At 45.8% G+C, this 14,961-nt stretch overlaps 1 protein-coding gene across 1 annotated transcript; it reads left to right on the top strand.

The window, feature by feature from the left end:
* Window positions 1-1,713: 1,713 nt before the first annotated feature.
* Window positions 1,714-14,617, top strand: LOC144888230 (uncharacterized). Its single transcript, XM_078771087.1, has 7 exons — window positions 1,714-1,983; window positions 2,182-2,275; window positions 8,338-8,478; window positions 8,609-9,529; window positions 12,740-12,959; window positions 13,155-13,263; window positions 14,428-14,617. The coding sequence occupies exons 4-7, from the start codon at window positions 8,822-8,824 to the stop codon at window positions 14,615-14,617; spliced, it is 1,227 nt and encodes a 408-aa protein (XP_078627213.1). The 5' UTR covers window positions 1,714-1,983; window positions 2,182-2,275; window positions 8,338-8,478; window positions 8,609-8,821.
* The last annotated feature ends 344 nt before the right edge of the window (window positions 14,618-14,961 follow it).

The raw sequence follows: 14,961 nt of genomic DNA, 5'->3' as shown, positions 1-14,961 counted from the left end.
TGACCACGTCCACGTGGACCTGGTGGGACCTCTGCCCCCCTCGCGGGGTTTCACCCACGTCCTCACCATGGTGGACCGCACCACCCGGTGGCCGGAGGCCGTGCCCTTGGCATCGACGACGGCGGCGGACGTCGCGCAGGCTTTCATCGCCACCTGGGTCGCCCGGTTCGGCGCCCCCTCAGACATCTCGTCCGACCGCGGCCCCCAGTTCACCTCGGAGCTCTGGGGGGCGGTCGCACAGGGGCTCGGGGTCTGGCTGCACCGAACCACGGCCTACCACCCCCAGGCTAACGGCCTGTGCGAGCGATTTCACCGCTCATTGAAGGCCGCGCTCCGGGCCACCCTCCGCGACGGCGGCTGGGTCGACAGGCTCCCCTGGGTCCTGCTGGGCCTCCGGACGGCGCCCAAGGAGGACCTGCGCGCATCCGCGGCGGAGTTGATCTTCGGGCAACCGCTGCGGGTGCCGGGCGAGTTCCTCCCAGATTCCACGGCACCATGGTCCGCGGCACAGCAGCGCTCCGCTCTGCAAGAGACCGCCCAGAGGTTCGCCCCGGTGCCAACGCGCCACGGGCACCCACCGACGCACGTCGCCCCGGAGCTTCGCACGGCGGAGTACGTCTTCGTCCGCCACGATGCCCACCGGACACCACTGCGGCCCCCGTACGACGGGCCTTTCCGCGTGCTGGAGACCGGGGCGAAGCACTTCACCCTGGACATCGGCGGTACTCCTGACCGCGTTTCTGTAGACCGCCTCAAGCCGGCCCACCTCGACGTGGACCATCCACTGCCAGTGGCCCGAACCCCGCGTCGGGGCCGCCCCCCTGCGGGCGGACCCCCGGCACCGCCCGGCCCCGCCGCCACGCCGCCCCCCGGTCCTGCACCCATCCCAGGGGCAGCCAGGGGCATCCCACCTGGCATCCCTGCACCCTGGACGCCGCCGATCGCCAGGGGGCGCTTCGGCCGGGTGATCCGTTTGCCCCGCAAACTGGCCCTCCAGGTGCGCGGGAATTCTGGGGGGGCGCGTGTGGTGGACACGAAAGCCCACTGGCGTGGTGACATCATTCCGCGCACCAAGTGGGCGGCGGCCACGCCCGAGGGGTAGGCGTGGCCTGAGGATATACACGGGGCGCGCAGCCCGGAGCACGCTAGTGTTACAGTGAGCTCCTGAAATAAAGACGCTTATAAGTTACCGATTGTCCGCTTCCTCCTTGCTCGCAAGCAGCGTGCGTAACGCCGCGATTTAATATAATCGTTATTATCGATACGTAATGTGAATGTTATAGCATTTACAAATAAGTTTCATTTTAAACAAGAACAGTTATCGTTCTAAAACAAGCAATTGTGTTTGTCTATATTAAAGCAGCAGAAGTTTTCTGTCCAACTGTGTCTGTCTTTCCACCCATTGGATGGCCAGCTGGCCTGACTCCACCCACAACGACGTCATTATTAGGAAGGCTGACTCCACCCACCTGGCATTTCGATTTTCAAGCAGTTTTCATAAAAAAATTAACTTCCGGGAGCATGCGAGGTAGCGCTTCTTTGCCTATACACCGCCCGAAAAACATTTTGGGTCAAAGCATACCTTAACGTTCAAAGAAGGTGTTTTTATTCCAATCTCCAGATTCGGCACATCGGTGCGAACAGCAGTGTGCGGTTAACCTCATATTGGTTTCTCTTTTATTTATTTTCCTTGAAATTGCGAGGTGAGCGTTCTTTTCGTCCTCGTTTCGATCCGGTGTCGTGTTTACAGCGCTTGGTGTACTTTTAATTGCCACGTGGTGTGTGATCGTTTGGGCGCAGGCCCATGGTACGTACGTGCTATCGTTACGAAGTACAGATGCAGTATTGCCATTGGTATGTTTATCCGTGATGTGAGACTGGGTCCACGTGCGGTAATCCATCTTCTGGTATTTGTGCTTCTTTTAGGCCTTGGATAACAGTGATCCATTCGAGGTCGAAACAGATACCTATCCCTTGCCAGAGGTAGATGCTGCCTCACCTTCCAGCCCTCAGGTCGTTTTCACGAGACTAGCGATTGATGATAAATATATTTTGATTTTCTTTGAAAAGTGTTTTTATGACCAGCGTGGTTACATTTTGAGAAGGATGTTCCATTTTGCACTTTGAGCGTGCCGAAAGGTCTTTGGAAATGAGTGTTCTAATTGTTTCATAACTTGGAAGGTTCTGGTCCTGTTCGTGCAAAACACCGATATACCTTTAAACGAGTGTTGGTGCGAAGAGGATGGGGTCAGACCTGCACAACGATCCGTAACAGGTGTGTAAATCGGGATGTAAAAAGTTAATAATCTGCACTTCTACATAATAACATGTTTGTTACTTGGGCTTTTTTTTTTTTTTTTTTTGCAAGTTTGTTGATCACTGGTTTGTGTGTTCGCTCACTTATACTTGACTACAGGTTACAGTTTTTAACTGATCTTCACAAAACTTCACCAAATGGTAGAGTTCGTGGTCTGAAAAACTCCTTTATATTTTTAAGGTCAACAGGTCAACATTGACCAAAGGTCAACCACTTTTAAAAGATTTTTCCTAAAATCCTCAACTTTCATCCGATTGACTTGAAATTTGAAGAGGATTTATATGTCGGTTAACTGAATACAACCACGAACTATTTTTGAGATCAGCGAAGGCCAAAAGGTCAACAACAATTTCAAATTTCTAAAATCATCAATTTTCATCCGATTGACTTGGAATTTGAATGTGATTTTCATATCGGCTAACTGAATTCAACCACCAACAATTTTTGAGATCGGCGTCGGCCAAAAGGTCGACATCGGCCAAAAGTCGACCACCTTTTTTCAAATTTCTAAAATCCTCAATTTTCATCCGTTTGACTTTAAATTTGATTAGGATTTACATAGCTTACTGAATTCAACCACTAACTATTTTTGAGATTAGTGTAGGCCAAAAGGCCAACATTGGCCAAAGGTCAACCACTTTTTCAAATTAATAAAATCCCCAATTTTCATCTGATTGACTTCAAATTTGAACAAGATTTTCATATCATCTGACTGAATTCACCCACCAACTATTTTTTTGTAGGAGCTTGACCAGAGAGGAATCAGTAGAACACAAAGACTACCGACCTGCCTGCAGAGAGAGTGAAAGGCCCTCAGAATCAGCTTCATCAAGGGAGATGCCAATAATTCTAAAAGCTTTGGTTTCTACAGCATGAAGCTGAGAGGTGTGAGGCAGCAGCAACAGCCCAGAGGGGAGAGCAGTACTCCATCAAGTTGTGGTTGAAAGCCTTGTTTATGGTGAGATGCTCAGTCGTGCCAATGAAGAACTTCACACGACGAAGGATGCCCAGTCGGCGACTGCCTTTGGAGGCCAGCTTGGAAATGTGGTTTTCCCAGGAAAGATCATAGCAGATAGTGCGACCCAAAAGCTTGAGTTACAGCGGTTTTCCAGATGGTCTTTACAAAAAGAAATAGTGAGGATGTGAGATTTGTCAGGATTGAATGACATGTTCCACTTTTTTGACCAGTTTGTGACTTTATCCCGTATCCCGTGTGACCAGTGAGGCTAACCCCCGCTCTAGCAGGGAACATGGCCTTAAAATGCATGTTGTTGTGTTGTGTTGTGATTTTATCCCGTCTGCAGAGAGTGAAGAGGCTGCTGCCTGTCAATCTCGGCGTTGAGATAAGTAGCAGCAGAGGGTGGAGTCATCAGCAAAAAGATAGAGAGGATTTTTCAGAGAGTTGCACAGCTCATTAATGAATACCAGAAAAAGCACAGGGCCCAGAACACTGCCTCGAGGAACTCCAGCCTTAACAGGAAGGGGAGATGAGAGAATTCCATTCAGGGCCACACGTTTACTACGACTGGAGAGGAACTCCACAAGCCATGGGTGGAGATTTCCTTGGATACCATAAGAGGAGTGTTTGGTGAGCAGGACAGGGTGACTGAACGTATCAAATGCATGACATATGTCAAGGGAGACAGCTCTGATTTCCTGTTCAGCATTGAGGCCTCAATCCATTGTTGAGACAGCAGAAGCAGCATGTCCCAATTGGAGTGGCCTGGTCTTAATCCAAAATGATGATCACAGATCAAGCCTTTGGAGACTAGGAAGGATTTATTTATTATCAGAAGCGATGATGGATTCCATGACCTTGCTGATTATAGGGAGTCGGCTCATTGGTCTGCAATGTACCCCTGTACCAGTGTGTACCCCGGTTTAGAATAGGTACACCGTATCCCTGCGTGTCGTAAGAGGCGACTAAAAGGGTTGGCATCAGGAAGGGCATCCGGCCATAAAAACATTGCCTCAAAAAGAGAACCATGACAATTACAACGAGATATGGGCAGGGTACAGCCCGAAGTACCCCGTGGGGGACCCCACTCCCTCTCATCAAAACTCAAGGTGGGGAACCCGATCGAAGCAAGGGTGGAAATCACTCCATTTATGACGACGAAAAGTCTGATGCCCTACGTGGAGATCGGTTTCTGAGGTTTGGGACGTGGAATGTAGGGACAATGACAGGGAGATCAGGAGAAGTGGTGGAAGTATTGGTCAGAAGAAGAGTGGACATATGTTGTGTGCAGGAGACAAGATGGAAGGGAAGTGGTGTGAGAATGGTGAAGGGCAGGCAGGGACAGAAATACAAGTTTGTGTGGCAAGGGTGCCCAGAAGGCGTGAATGGTGTTGGTGTCCTGTTTTCTGAAGAGTTTGTAGACAGTGTGGTGAGTGTGACGAGAGTGAGTGAAAGGTTGATGATGGTGAAAATGATGATTGGAAAGCTCTTGGTGAGCGTCATCTCGGGATATGCTCCGCAGGTTGGTCGGAGCGATGAAGAGAAGGACAAGTTCTGGTGTGCAATAGAGAAGCTGGTGGAAAACGTGAAAGATAAGGAAGTTGTTGTGGTAGGAGGAGACCTAAATGGACATGTGGGAAGGAGTATGGACGGTTTTGAGGGAGTTCATGGGGGTTACAGATATGGTGTGAGAAATGGAGAAGGTGAAAGGATTTTGGAGTTTGCTGATGGAGCTGATTTGTTGATTTGTAATACTCAGTTCCAGAAAGAGGATAATAAGCTTGTTACATACACGTCAGGTGGGTCGACGACAACCGTTGACTACCTGATGGTGCGTAGGCGAGATAGGGGGCACCTCCGGGACACAAAGGTGATCCCGGGGGAGGAGGCTGTTTCACAGCACCACTTGGTTGTCTGCGACATAAGGTTGACAGGTGCGAGGAGAGCTCGGCGGGTGAAGTTCCAACCGAGAATGAAGGTGTGGAGGTTGAAAGAGGTGACAGTGAGGGAGGCATTAAAAGAGAGGCTGAGTATGGGTGAGGATGATGTGGTTGAGCTTGAAAGTGGTTGGATGTCAATGAAAGAAAGTCTGTTGGGAGCCGTTGGTGAGGTATGTGGATGGACAAAAGGACCACCAAGGCACTGGCAAACATGGTGGTGGGATGATGAAGTTCGAAAGAAGATTGACGAGAAGAGGAAGAAGTTCAAGGAGTGGCAGAAGGCGTAGCGTACGGGGGCAGAAAAGGAAGAGCATGAAACTTATAAGGCAGCCAAGAAGGCTGCAAAGAAAGAGGTAGCAAAGGCGCAGGAGGCATGTCGGAAAATGTTCGGAGAACGCTTGGATTTGGAAGAGGGTCAGAGAGCGGTATTCAGGATGGCAAAGCAGATAGCGAAAGAGGTGTGATGTGATGGGGGTGAATTGCTTGAAGGATGAAGTGGGACAAATCGTTGTGGACCCAGATGGAATTAAAGGAAGATGGAAGAGATATATGGAAATACTGTTGAATGCAGAGAATGAATGGGATGGCAACATCGAGAGTAACCCAGTTTTAGGACCGGCAGAGAAAATAACCGAGAAGGAAGTTGAGGAAGCGATTAAAGCAATGAAGAGTAGAAAAGCGGGAGGGCCGACGGGAGTTGTGGGAAATATGTTGAAGGCAGCAGGAAGTTGGGAGTGTGAAGAGAATGACAGAGATCTGTAATCTGGTGGTGAAAAGGCTGCATTCCAGTGGATTGGGAACTGAGTACCCTCGTCCCTCTATACAAGGGGAAAGGTGACCCTCTGGACTGTGGCTCGTATTGAGCGATAACGTTATTGGAGCCTGGAATGAAGGTATTGGAAAGGGTGTTGGAGAGGAGGATAAGGAAGAAAGTGAAGATTGACGAAATGCAGTTTGGATTTATGCTAGGAAGAGGAACGACAGATGCACTTTTTATTGTGAGGCAGTTGCAGGAGAAGTACATGGAGAAGAGGAAGAAGTTTTTTCTTGGGTTTGTTGATCTGGAGAAAGCATTCGATAGGGTTCCACGTGAAGTGACATGGGCATTGAGGAAGTTATGAGTGGAGGAATGGTTGATCAGAGTAGTGATGGCAATGTACAAAAGAGCGTGCACAGCTGTAAGGACGAAGGACGGGAACAGTGGTGAGTTTGAGGTGAAGGTGTGAGTGCATCAGGGGTCGGTACTAAGTCCACTACTATTTGTAGCTGTGATGGAGGTGTTGGCTCAGAACGTAAAGGAGGGTTTACCGTGAGAGTTGTTGTATGCAGATGATCTGGTGTTGATTGCAGAAAGTATGGATGGACTGAAGGAGAAGATGAACAAGTGGAAGGAATGTATGGAGACGAAAGGTCTGAAGGTGAATATCGGAAAAACAAAGGTGATGGCAAGTGGTAAAGCATGTGGTAATGTGGAAAGAAATGGGAAGTGGCCATGTGCTATGTGCAGGAAGGGTGTCGGAGTGAACTCAATTCATTGTACAATGTGCGCTGAGTGGGTTCATCAAAAATGTAGTGGTTTGAGAGGGTCATTAACCAGTGTGGCAGCTACATTCAAGTGTAAGGTGTGCACAGAGGGAGCTGCAGATGGAGGAAATGTTGAGTTGGATCTTGGAGACGGCATGAAGCTGGAAGGTGTGAAAACATTTTGTTACCTAGGAGACATGCTGAATGGAGAAGGTGGATCAGACTCGGCAAAGGTTGCTAGAGTGAGATGTGCATGGAAGAAGTTTCGGTAACTGAGTGGCGTGCTGACGAGGAGGGGAGTGTCGTTGAAGCTGAAGGGAAAGGTGAATGCTGCATGTGGTTGAAGTGTTATGATTTATGGGAGCGAGACATGGGTAATGAACGTAGAACAGCAACGAAGGCTGGAAAGGGTGGAAATGTGAATGGTTTGGTGGATGTGTGGAGTATTGTTGAGAGAGAGGAAGCCAAATGATGAATTGCGAAAGATGATGGGAATAGAGCCTGTGATGGATGCTGTGAAGAGAAACAGTTTGAGATGGTTTGGTCATGTGTTGAGGAAGGATGAAAGTGACTGGTTGAGAAGATTGATGGAAATGAATGTGGAAGGAAGTAGAGGACGGGGAAGACCGAGAAAGACTTGGCTAAAGATGGTCGAAGAAGAAATGCGGGCCAGGGGGTTAACAAGGGGAGATGCAGAAAATAGGGCAAAATGGAGAACATTGTCATGGGGACCGCAAGGCTAACCCCCACTCTTGTTGGGAAAATGGCCTTTTAAAATGCCTGTTGTTGTTGTTGCTCATTGGTCTGCAGTTGCAGGGATCTCTTTTTGCACATTTTTTTTGTAAAGCGGTAATGTTGGCTGATTTCCAAGCAGATGGCAGATGACCTTGAGCAAAAGAGAGGGTGAAGAGACCAGAGAGAGAGTGTGATAGCACGGCAGCGCAGGATTTGGGGACCCGTGGGCTGATGCTGTCTGGGCCAGTTGCGGAATCAGAGTCGAGAATTGACAAACTTCTCCCCCTTGTTGGGAGAGAAGGGCACAGAGTCTGGAGGCAGCTGGGTATGACTGGTTAAGGTGGGTACAGAGTGCGATGGGTTTGGGACACAACATTTTGAGGCAAACACGGAGTTGAGGCATTCAGCTTTTTCAGGTGCAAAGTCAGGTGTGTGGCCGTATGAGGTAAGGGAGGGCATGGAAGGGGAACAAACAGCAGAAACAGATTTGACCAGATGCCACCAGGACTTGGAGGAGGGAGACAGGTTTGAGAGTTCAGTCTTCAGAGTAGAGTGGAGTTAATTTTTTCAATCTTTATTTTATTTAAATTGAATTAAATACTTTAACCCTGCCGAACACAAATGGCCTGCTTGTTCGTTCCACGAACCTCCAGTTTAGCAGTACTTGAACATGTGAAATAGGGTGGCGTAGAAGACGACCTCAATTGCGCTTAATATCCGGAATTTTTCTTTTAACCAATCTCAAACTTCATTATTACATTTAAATTGAAGTATACATTCCATGAAGTAACATGTTCTATGAACTCTCAAGATGGTTCTCCATCTCATTTCCCTGCAAAAGACTGACCCTGACTTGTACACAGGTGATGTCTATTCTGTAAATGTAGAAGGCAGACAACACAACAACGATTTATCTGTCACAGAAGATTCAAAATGTGCTTCTGCAAAGGAAGGATCAGATGGTATTGACATGACAAATGGAAGTGCTTCCTGTTTTGCAACTGGTGAGTGGAAACGTAAAAAATTAACATACAATATTTTGTGTTGAGAAAATATATAATTTTCGGAGAAGTGTTAAATATTTTGCATTTTGGTTTTGACAAAGAAAAGGAAATGTGTTCTTTGTTTCTGTAGAACAAACCAGAAGAAATTTGGGACAAATAAGGTCCAGTCACAGCTTGGCACTGAGGAAGAAGCCTTTTTTGAAGAAACAATCATGAAATCAAGACTCGCTTTCTATAAAATACAAGTGCATGTCTTGGCCTCGCAACACCAAGATTAATATTAAATTAAACAAACAATAAGGGTCAACAAAGGCGAATACATTGTAAGTGTAATGTGTGCAGAATGGATTTTGCTTCAAGGAGTAACATGAAAATGCACATGACGATACACACTGGAAAACGCCCCCACAAGTGCTCCGTCTGTGAAAAAGATTTCTCTTGTAACAGCAGTTTGAAAAGGCATATGAAGATCCACACAGGACAGCGTCCACACAAATGCTTGATATGTGATAAAGGTTTCTCTCGAAGCGGCGATTTGAAATTACATATGAGGATCCATACCGGAGAGTGTCCTTACAAATGCTCCATTTGTGATAAAGGTTTCTCTGAAAAACACCAATTTAAATTACATTTGAGGATCCATACAGGAGAGCGTCCTCACAAATGCTCGATATGTGATGAAGGTTTTTCTCGAAGCGGCGATTTGAAATTACATATGAGGATCCATACCGGAGAGTGTCCTTACAAATGCTCCATTTGTGATAAAGGTTTCTCTCAAAAAGGCAATTTGAAATTACATATGAGGATCCATACAGGAGAGCGTCCTCACACATGCTCGATATGTGATAAAGGTTTCTCACTTCCAGGCAGTTTGAAATTACATATGAGGATCCATACAGGAGAGCGACCCCACAAATGCTCGATATGTGATAAAGGTTTCTCTCAAAAAGGTCATTTCAAATTACATATGAGGATCCATACAGGAGAGCGTCCTCACAAATGCTCGATATGTGATAAAGGTTTCTCTCAAAAAGGTCATTTGAAATTACATGTGAGGATCCATACAGGAGAGCGTCCTCACAAATGCTCGATATGTGATAAAGGTTTCTCTCGAAAAGACAGTTTGATATCACATATGAAGATCCATACAAGAGAGCTGAAATCTGAAATACCAGGATAGGAAAAATGATGTGAAGTGGATTTCGCAATTGAAGAAACCTGAAATTGTACCAGTGATAGTCAGAGCAACAGGGAATCCAGATGATCAAGAAAACCCGAACTGAGTACTTAAAAACCATTCCAGGGAATATCACGACAAACAAACTGCAGGTGGAGGGTGTCAGAGGTTCAGTGAGAATTCTAAAACGAGCCCTTGGAACAAAACTATGAGAATGAAGTTTCACAAACTGGTTCATGAATAATGATTCTTTACCGAAAAAGGTGGAGATTTTGGATTCTGGGAGAACTTCCTCCCACCTCATAAAACCCGCATATGGAGATAACAACCAACAATACCATCCTTACAAATGTTTTATTTGTGACAAGGATTTTATTACTCAACGAAGCTTGAGCTTCCGTCGTGCAAACCACGCTGGAGTGCTCGCATAAAAAATGCTCTGACTGGGAAAAGTTTTGCTGATAAAGGTTTGATAAATTCACATAGCATTACTCATGCTGGGTTGAACGTGCCCTCTTTGTAAGCGATCCTCAGCAGGAGGCAGGGTATTCAGTGAACAAGTAAGGAGAAAGCAGTCTTGAAAACATACAGCCCTTTGGGTATATGCAGCACAATTCCTCAGAATACCATCTGTAACCCCTGACAACCAGCCAGCACCCCACACCCCTTGATGAAAGCCATACGGCTGGCTGTCACCAGAATGTCTACAACAATGACTGCAAATTGCTGCCAAAAGACAACAAGAATCTCAACATTCTAACCCCATCTGCTCAAGTTTTAAGAAAATGACAGCTTATTGAAAAAATGTAAAATTTATTTATCAGGTTCTCCATATTCTCATAATAGAGAATTGTTGAAAATCTGACGCCAAAAACTCAAATGGTAACAGAACGTAATCTCTCAATCTGATCTTGGATCTCATTGTGCTTCTTTCATTGTCTTCGTTCGGTTGCCAGTTTGCAGTTATTGTCTGTCCTTGCCATGTGTCCAGCCAAGTTCCATTTGAGTTTTTTGATTGTGACCAGTGTTTAGGAATTTTGTTTTCTCTCTGATTTAGTTGTTTTTCTTGTCCCCTTTTGGTTTTGCTCAGATGGCATCTTTGCATGGCAGTTTGAACACCAATGTATACTAAATCTTTGCTGTTGTCCATGTTTCATTGCCGTGTGTGATATTGGGAGAACACCCTTGTTGTAAAATTGTTTATCAGAAGAAGACTCCTGCCTTTGTTTTTCATGAAACCTGAAGTTGTGAAGGGTTCCAACAGAAATGTCCTCAAAGCACAAATGCACTGTCTGTGTTATTACCCTCGCCAGAGGAGAGGGTATTGCATTTGAGGCAGTTTATTACTTGGAGTGGGTGGGGTGGGGTGGGGTGGGGGGGGGGGGGGGAGGGGGGATTTTTTGCAAGTTTGTTGATCACTCCGGTTTGTGTGTTTGTCTGTCCGCTCACTTATACTTGACTACAGGTTTTAGTTTTTAACTGATCTTCACGAAACCACCAAATGGTAGAGTTCGTGGTCTGACAAATTCCTATATATTTTTGAGGTCAAAGGGTGAAAAGGTCAACATAGGCCAAATGTCAACCACCTTTTTTCAAATTTCTAAAATCCTCAATTTTCATCCGATTGACTTGAAATTTGAATAGCATTTCCATGTCGGCTAACTGAATTCAACCACCAACTATTTTTGAGATCAGCGTCAGCCAAAAGGTCAATATAGGCCAAAGGTCAACCATATTTTTTTGAATTTCTAAAATCCTCAATGTTCATCCGATTGACTTGAAATGTGAATAGTATTTACATATCAGCTTGCTGAATTCAACCACTAACTATTTTTGAAATCAACATCGGCCAAAAGGTCAACATAGGCCAAATTGTCAATTTTCATCTGATTAACTTAAACTTTGAAAACCATTTGCTTGTCAGGTCATTGTATTCAACCACTAATTATTTTTGAGGTCAAAAGAATGCTCCACTGAGTGCCACTCTACTTTGTTCTGTTTTGCCAAGTGTCGCTCTGAGTCATTTTTCGTCTGTCTGTCTGAGCATGATATCTCAGAAAGTTGAGATATTCATCAACATATGTACATATAAACACATACACATATATATATATATATATATATATATATATATATATATATATATATATATATATATATATATATATATATACACATATACATATACACAGTTGCATATATAGGTTAAAATACATTTACTTCTTCATGCAGCTGTACAAATCAAATTGGTGCCCCTTTATATGAACTTTTCAGAGCATCACTTGGTTCCTCCGAAGAGCACGTGGGTCGTCCAGCATAAACAACGATATTTTTTGAATGTCCTTTACTTTCTATTTTTTGGCATTTTCTCCAAGCTATTCTCGGACTTTCTTCTGGACCTTAGGCCACCAGGCTACGGCTAACTCCACGGCCCATTGGGTTGTTGAGCAACCGTGGATGCTGGTTGAGATATTTGTGTCTAACACAACACCTTCATGTTGTGTTATCTGTTGGTAACCCAATGACCTTGGCTAATGACCATGCCCTTAACATTCACCCGGCCTTCACCTCCTATTACTACTACGGCCGAGGAAACTGAGTAAACACTGGCAAAACATTACCGAAGCGAAACAGTGGGGTAGAACTCCTGGCTATCAACTACGTACACCTTTATGTCGGATCAATGGAAGAAAGGGCAAGGACGAAGCAGATGGGAAATGCACGAGTATTTATCACAAAGCATTGGTGAAAAACACTTTATTTATAGCTCTTTATTAACGAAGCAAAATCAGAGGCAAAAGGGAATGTATCTTCAACAAAAAACAAAGTAAAAAGCCCCGAAAGAGCAGACTTATCCTTAGTATCCCTATAGGATCTTAATTACAAACAGAGACAACGAAAGAGGCAGGAGTATGGGAACGACTCCAGGCTCACCTTAACTAGCCAGGCGGGTCTGGATGGGGCCAAATAATACAGGTGGGGGGAGGAAGTTATAATGAGGGGGTGATGCAGTGTTAATGTCGGAGTGGTGTCACTGCACGTTCCAGCAGACGAACGTGACCCAGAGTGGTTCATTCCCTGCAGGTGAACCTTCGAGCAACTCGTGACTGCCGAGCTCGTTCTGAGGCACCCCAAGGAAGCTCACCACCACGGCAGCTCAGCACCACTGCAGCTCACCACAGCTCACCAGCACCACCCCAAATTCAGCTGCCTTCTGCCCTTTATACTTTCCATGCAGGGCGTGGCTTCCAGGCGAGCACAGCCCATGCAATCGTCTGTCAGCCTAATGCAGAATTCTCCATTGGTGCGCACATGAAGGGGGGAGGGACCCACAATGAGGCCATGGAAATTCCCAGTGTGTAAGGCAGCTTTCAACAAAACCCTCTCCTGCACCTCACAAATAAAGCGGTAAGGGTGTCTCCCACCTCTTCCCTCCCACGGGAATGTTCCTTATACAGTATGCATATCGCACGACTTGGCGTGCCACTTCTTTGTACAGCACTTGGTGTGCCTGAAAGATCCGGCCTCGTGCTCCCTGCATTTGGTTCGAGTGAAAAGAAAGGTTTGTTTGAAAGGCGTGTATTTGGGGTGTTCCCCGCATCACGAAGGTAGAAGTACAAGAAGGTAAGACGCCCGATTTGGAGGATTGTTGGTAATTAATTGTTACTTTGGGGGCTTCGGTTGCCGGTATGAGTTTGGATGGATGATAATTACCAAAAATGAAAGAGTAAAGAATTGAACAATCGGAGGTGGGAATGAACTGCTCGTGGCGTGGAACGGACAGACCGAAAGGGAGATTGAAGGAAAGATCGTTGTAAATGGGGAGACACCACAACGGGAATACATCGACTAAACCTGCGTTCCGCAACCTTTTTAGCCCAGGACCCAATAAAAACCCAGGCATCCAGTCACGACCCATGGAGCCCCTCCCCCCCCCCACCCCCACAAACCGTCACGGAAATATCGATTGCTTTTGACGTTAATATTTTGGTAAGGGTTCGGTTCATCATCTTTGTACAGTAGTACAATTCGTCATTGAACAATAAAGCAAATTGACGACAATCATACCAAACACTGTCCTTATTTTGTACGGATCTCCACGACGATGAGGAGAGAGAGCGAGAGACCACGCCCCCCTTGAGAATGAGCAGCGACTTCGATCACAGACACCGCCCACTTGATATTATTGTCAGCCAATCAGGTGTAAACTCCCTGCCTTGTTCGCAGCTTCGGAAGAGGTGAATCCGGATGAAGATTTAATGAAGAAGATGAAGATTTAATGATGAAGATGAAAATGAAGATGAAGATGAATCTCACAACATTCATTGGCGGTGTATCTTTTGTGAAATAGAATAAAACTTTGATTATATTAAAGTGACACGCCAAGATAAGGTGTTTGAACTTTCTTTTAATCTTCATCGTGAATAGATGATGAACTTAAAATGTAACTTGAACTGATAAACAAAACAAGAATAACTTTTACTGAAAAAACCCGATAGGTATCTGAACTTATATCCAGGTTCAATGTTCCGTTATCATGAACAACATTAAATAAACAACTTTCACTGATTAAACCCGAAAGTGAAACTTACAAGCCTAATTCAAATGTTCCGTTAGCAACATTGTCGATGTGGATTATCCACATCATGCGATGGTTGACTTTGCATATTGGCTCCGAGATCATCGATTCGGCTTTGAAGCGGCGACAATGCGATTCTCAGGTTGGCGCACAGGGCCACTGTCTCCAGTTTGTTTCGATACTTGGACTTCAGATATGTCACCGTTGTGAAACCTGCCGCACACATCCACGTCGTCGTGAATAGCATCAGGAAATTCCCACCTGAGGCGATGCAATGCGATGTGTTTGTTGACGACTGCGAATATTTCTGTGATCTTGGTCTGCAGCTCGTCACATGCCAGAAGATCCTCCATAAAATCATCGCCGATAACGAGCAAAGATGAGGATAAACGCCTTCTGTGCGATGTCCATTGACTCGTCCAACTGGATGACAAACTTGTTGGCCTCTAGGTTTGCGTACAGCTGGTGCTCGATGTCTTCGCCCATGTCTATTATCCGTCGGCGAATCGTGTCGGCAGAAAGCGGAGTGGTGCTGCTTATCTTGGAAGCCGCCGTCTCTCCAACACTTCTCTGCACATCGCCTTGGCGAATGGCAGGATGAGTTGCTCTGCAATACAAGATAAATAAAATAACACATGAACATTTCTTTCACTTTATCATTAATCTTGATTTTGTTCCAAGGCAGCGGTTCTTAACCTGGGGGTCGTTTGGGGGTTTTCGGGGGTCA

Source organism: Myxine glutinosa, chromosome 1 (genome assembly GCF_964187855.1).
Source record: "Myxine glutinosa chromosome 1, kmMyxGlut1.1, whole genome shotgun sequence".
NCBI lineage: Eukaryota > Metazoa > Chordata > Myxini > Myxiniformes > Myxinidae > Myxine > Myxine glutinosa.
The sequence above is the reverse complement of the archived record's forward strand: the minus strand, read 5'-3'. Positions and strand labels throughout refer to the sequence as shown.